Here is a 6000-nt window from a genome sequence, read left to right on the forward strand (position 1 = left end):
AAATTCAGGAGTATCTCAAGAAAAAAGATATTCTGGGATATAGCAAAAGCTATATTGTGGCATTTTTCTTAGCAATAACTAGTTCAAGTGGTGTAGCGTTGTCAGTTGATGGGGACATTACTGCTTTTATTTACATAACTGATATTGAAGACATTGTTCTCTGTTGAAACTTATTTTACAGAAAGAGCATCCCAATGTTGACTCCATAGATAAGGTTTTCTGGGGAGCAGAGCTGCTTTCATAATACTTCATTCCATGTAGTTTGCTATGGTACCTTTTAATAATGTTTATGGATTCTGATCAGTTTCTTCCCCCCCCTTTAATTCCTTTCTTCCCCAGCAACATGCATAATCTTGCTGCTACTTAAAGCTGGTTGTAGAAATCCCATCAATAAATGCATAAGTTGTCCCCTCGATATTCCATTCCATTCTATTAAAATTGGTGCCATAAATCTCTAGAAGATAAATCTGTTCTTGGAGGTACATTGAACTATTAGGTATATTTACCCTTGAAAGAAAGTGAGTGCCTTACTTTCTTCAGCTGAGTTTATCAGCTACATAACCTATAAGAATTCTGCTTAAACATCAGTCACTTTAATTGCAGCATAAACCACCTATTGATAGTGAGGTAAGGAAATACTGCATCCTGCTGTAGTGTAGGCACTTTTCCAGAAAGGCTGTCTGAACAAAAACCAGTGGCCGTACTCTCCATTAACTTCTGCTCATCTAGAACCTAGGTGAGGATTGTCAGGCTGACAAAACTGGATATATTTATGGTTTTAAAACAATCTGTGGTAGGGAAGAAAGCACTCCTCCAAAAGCATCCTAAACCACTCTGCATTCTGAGAAGGTGCCTACAAGGCCCATGTTGCACTAAGGGAGCTACAGCTGCTGGTGCTGAGCACCCAACGTGCTCTGTATTAGCAGAAAATGCATTGATCAAGAGCAGATGAGTTTTGATTTTGTCTTCCTTGAGGGCAGAAGGGTAGGAGCTTACTAACTGCAGTACTTCACTTGTCTTTCAGGTACAGGGACTACCGAGACCCTCCTCACTCCCCGGTGCCCTATGGCTACACGCTGCAGTTCTGGCATGTCCTAGCAGCACGGCTGGCTTTCATTATTGTATTTGAGGTCAGTGGCCATTCCAGTGGAAAAGTCTGTATAACAAAAACAACAAAACAAAACCAGTTTCCTCTTGAAGCTTATTCATTGACCTGTTCCGTGATACCAGATGTCAAGTTTCTCATGTTAGTTTTTGCTATTTGTATTGTGCTTTATATTCTCCCATTTTCTGAACAGTCACAGGTATTTAGATTTTAACAAACAAGGGAATACTGCAATTTGAAAGCTATAACAGTGACAGGAAAAGAGGACAAAGAAATGCTGTTTTTATTTACTTTCTAAGTTTCGGTATTAGCACTCTGTTTAGGCTGAAAGCTGTATGCAAACTAGTTAGTGAGTAAGGAGGGAAGGAACATGATCAGAAAGAATGAAATCTGAACAACTGAAAGATGAAGACAGCTTAAGTTGCAGCACTTACACATTTAGCTTTTTTTTCTCTATTTTAAATAACATTCATCTCTATTGGCATCACAAAGCTGGTGATGCTGGAAGAGATTCAATATCTTTGTCAAAGTTCATAATATTAGTACTTAGTGCCACTATCTCAGACATCTTTAAAACAAACCCAGAGAAAATCCAGCTTCATATGACTGCTATTCTTATGCTGATTTTGAAAAACAGAGAGAAAGAGAGTAGACAAGTAAGCTGTGATGCAGCTCATAAGGCCTAAATATCATTAAGCCAGAAACCAGGTGCTCAGCATCCCTCCAGCATGAGTAGTTCCTATGCCTTTTACACTGAGAAGAAACTAAACAGGGAATAAACAATAAAACTGACCACTTTCCTCAGTCCACTTCTCTGAAATCATAGCAACAGGGCCTCCAACACAGATACGGAAGCTATCATCACCACAAATTATTGGCATTACTGTTCAGGAGCATATACTACATTTCTGACTCATACTGCTCTGTAAATTCATTCTGTACTGAGTTCTCAAAGCACCTCTTTAGATCACTGAACATTTGAGCGTTTGAGTTAGAAAAGAAGTGAAGGGGAAACATTTTCTAGATTATTTCTTGCCATTCCTTGTTGTCTTGTCAGAAGAAGTCTGAGGTCTATAGAGAACTCCCCAGTTGTAGTTTTCAGCCCTTCCCAGATGAAGGGGAATATGGCATCACACTGACATCTCTTTTTGCCTCATACTGCTCTAAGTAATGCAAGTTCAGTCTGGCTTCTCGGTGATCCCTGCCATGTTCAGGGAAACATCAGGGGAAAGAAAGATCTGATAGCAGCATGGTGGGCTTCATCTTGTCTTTGCCTCCTGAGCTGTCAGCACTGAGAGCCAGGAAATGCCTCTCCAAACAAGAACTAGAACAACACTGGTAGGTCAGCCTAAGGAGTTTTAAGACTGAAGAGAGCCTGGCTTTCAGACACTGGACACTTGTTATATATGTATTTGGAGATCTTCAAAAAGCCACATGGATGTTGTCCTGGGCACCCTACTCTGGGTGTATCTGCATGAGCATAGGGCGAGACCCAGAAGTCCATTCCCACCTCAGCTGTTATGTGTAAAGGCAGCATGGAATAAGGACAGATGTAAATATATTGAGACTAATCAGTCTTGCAGAAGTCTGAGTGCCCAGCTAAATACACGGCCTGCTGTGGAACAGCTTTTCAGATCTGGCCAATGCTTTCATAAGAGAACTGACTTTACTTTTCTCCAACCAAAGCTGTAAGTTGGCTCACCAGTGTCTCTCTCAGCAGAGAGCTCTCTGTTTATCATACTGCAAAATGCTTCCTTAACTTCCTCTATGAAATAGTAAAAGTAACCTCAGCAGAAACTATACCTGTTTTTCACTAAGGAAAATACTATTAGATATATTCTGGCTGCCACAGCAGTTACAGTAGAAGTTCTCTCCAGGAGATTCAAGGCAGTTTTTTCACAAATTAAGTAACCTTCCACCTCAGCTCTGACACCCTTTTGGCAATGAGGAAGTGGATGCAGTGATGTTTGGTGATGGTGGCCAAACAAGTGAGACATAAGTACTTCCTTTCAGTATTTGCCTAGGCTAAACAGAGTTCAGTGACAGTGCTGTGACTAAAGAAGCTTTTTAGTATTTTGCTGTTGTTTCTTTTTTTGTTTTTAGATTAGGCAGACAGGCAGTAATTATGGTTATTGCAGGTTGTTTTTCTATTTTCTCATAAAGGAAGAATACATGGGAAAATGTTATATATTTTTTCAGTGAATTTAAAAGGAAGGGTTCTGATTGGAGAAGAAGTACCTTTACTCCTCCAGTCTAAAATCTGTGTTTTTGTTGAGATGGAGGATTTTTATTTCTGAAGACCTCCTCTCAAGTGTAGTGTACAAATCTCCTTGCACCATCTTCAGTCAGATGAAGGAAGACAATTGAGCATTCCTCCCCCATCACAGTCAGCTTTGCTGGGGCTTGCCTAAGACATGAGGGACAAAGGAGCACCTCGTTTAATTGGAATGCTTAGTAAATGACAAGACAGCTTTGGATTAGACATGCAGTTTAGAAGAAAAAAAATGTTTAGTTGTGCATAGGTGAGTTATTTTCCAGTACCGATGGAAGAAATTTCGAGCAACAGGAAAATATTATACTACTTGATCTTTCTCCTGCAGAGCAATACACTATTAACAGTCCCTGCCCAGACAACTCCACTGCAGAGCATGATCTCACGGGTTTGAACACACAGGTCATGCAACAGCCCCGATGTTTTGTTTGGACCCAGATACTCTGGACCTTTGCTGAAATCCACAGTCCACTGCCATTTTGTTGTTGTTGTTGTTGGGGAAATCTTCATGATTTGATTTCTTCAGATTTAGTAATACATTCAGTTCTAATGCAGCATCGTTTGAAGGAAAGGGATTTCAGGAAGTATGGAAATGACTCATATTCTTCTAATGGTTTTTATTCTTCAACTATTTCTTCTTTTTGCAGCACCTTGTCTTTTGCATAAAGCACCTGATTTCCTACTTAATCCCAGATCTCCCAAAAGATCTGAGAGATCGAATGAGGAGAGAAAAATACCTGATTCAGGAAATGATGTATGAAGCAGAATTAGAACGTCTGCAGAAAGAAAGGAAGGAAAGAAAGAAGAATGGAAAGTCTTATCACAATGAGTGGCCATGATGGGGTGAGGAAGAAACTGCTTAAAAGAAGATAGGAATTCTGTTAAAAAAAATAAAAAATTCCTGGTTTTCTGTGGTAGAGAGCACAATGAAAGAGGAACAGTCAGTGTTGTGTGCACTCAGCACATGTGTACCCACATTTAAAATGGTGCATACCGTGCTAAGTCTTTTCAAATTAGGGGTCTTACAAGGCTTAGTCTTCTCCAGAGCTAATATTGGCATGAGCAGAACAGACCAATGTGTTAAGTCTCCACACTATTTCCAGGCATGGCTTAAATTCAAGGCCCTGAACTTCGAAGCAGCAATATATCTTACAGTGCTTTACCTAGTTATCTCATGGCTCCTCATCATGGCTGAGCAGCTACTTCATAACCAGTGACTGCTCATTAGCAACATGACAGTACATGTCCACGTGTGTAGTCACCACAAGCCGAACATGCATGGCAATGATCCCATGGTGGAATAAGTGGAAGAAGCTAGCAGCTACCATGAGTTAAGTTAACATATGGGGATTGCTTCTGTAACTTGAACAGTACCTTAGTATCCGTGAGGAGATCTTTGATCGTGAGTCCAATCAAATGCTTTAACAATGCTGAAAAAATTACACGTGCAGAAGTATTGGCAGATAGGCAAGCACCTAAATGTGTCTTAACTGTAGGATCATTAATTTGGACATGTTAATGTGAAAGGTTGGTAAGGTTTTAAGGATCTGAACAGTGCCTTTTCAGCTATGGGTCTGTCTGGTCTCTGAAGGAAACAAATTAAGCTAGGACACGTCATCCAAAATTGCTTGTATATTTGTATTGCAAGGCCACATCAAGGACTCAAGAAGAACGAGAATATATGATACACATAATAGGAGACTGTCTGTGTCTGAAGTAAATCAACAATAAATAAGAAAAAAGAAAGAAAAATTGGATGTACAAAGTCAACAGAGCAAGAGAACATGATCATCTACAATCTCTGCTCTTGTAACTTCTTCTTTATTCCTTCTTCTGTTGTCTGCAATGGGAGAAAACCACTAGGCTGTAGTACAAAATAGCTTGAAATCCTTCATGCACAGCAGTTCTACATAGGCTGTAGTATTAGATTTGGTCAAAATGTGCCACTGACTATACGCTTCTGCAAATTGTTTAGCATTAAGAAATTAAAAAGTTTGCAAGTCATCAATCCAAAATAGAAGAGTTGTAACTCTGATGACTGCAGAAGTGCTGGACGGAGCAACATGAATCAAAATGCTGAGCTGTGAAAGCTCCACTGCCTCTTGCCTCAAAGTGATAATACTGCAATTCTTGCAGAACGTGCAGTAGCATATTCAGCCACAACATGAAGAAGGAAGTTCAAAAGCCAAGACTGTAAGTAGACTGCAGTGAACCACATGTCTTGGTGAGGATACAGCCACATGCAAAATACTGAAGCTCATCAATTCACTTTTAGCACTTTTCCAAGTAACGGGAGCTTCAAAAACAGCATGCTTTTCTCAGAGCTATTAATGAATAATGACCTTGTTAGTTCAAAGGCATTTGACAGGGAGGAAAATTCAGCACGTTGTTTCTACAAGTGCTTCTAGAAACCATTCAATAGAAGCGGCATTGGACAAATCATGCAGTGCAAGAGCCTTTGTGTGGATGCCTCAAACTCCACTAGACATCAGCACCACTTTTACCAAGACCACATATTGCCAAATTAGATCTGTTAACTTTGTTCTACTGCAAGGTAGAACTGTGCTATTTCTATGAGAAGGAAAGCTTTGGTAAAAAGCAGTATGGTTTGGTGGAAGAAAAT

General features: G+C 39.9%; 1 protein-coding gene across 7 annotated transcripts in view; it reads left to right on the forward strand.

The window, feature by feature from the left end:
- ANO4 (anoctamin 4) overlaps positions 1-5100 on the forward strand; it is a 186501-nt gene extending 181401 nt beyond the window's left edge. For all 7 annotated transcript variants that reach the window (XM_072342020.1, XM_072341990.1, XM_072342010.1 and 4 more), the window contains 2 exons: positions 1025-1130; positions 4025-5100. In XM_072342020.1, the coding sequence (XP_072198121.1) occupies positions 1025-1130; positions 4025-4216 (298 nt within the window). In that variant the 3' untranslated portion in view covers positions 4217-5100. The remainder of the gene's footprint in view (positions 1-1024; positions 1131-4024) is intronic.
- Positions 5101-6000: the final 900 nt, after the last annotated feature.

The sequence above is a fragment of the Excalfactoria chinensis genome, chromosome 1 (assembly GCF_039878825.1).
Source record: "Excalfactoria chinensis isolate bCotChi1 chromosome 1, bCotChi1.hap2, whole genome shotgun sequence".
NCBI classification, from domain to species: domain Eukaryota; kingdom Metazoa; phylum Chordata; class Aves; order Galliformes; family Phasianidae; genus Excalfactoria; species Excalfactoria chinensis.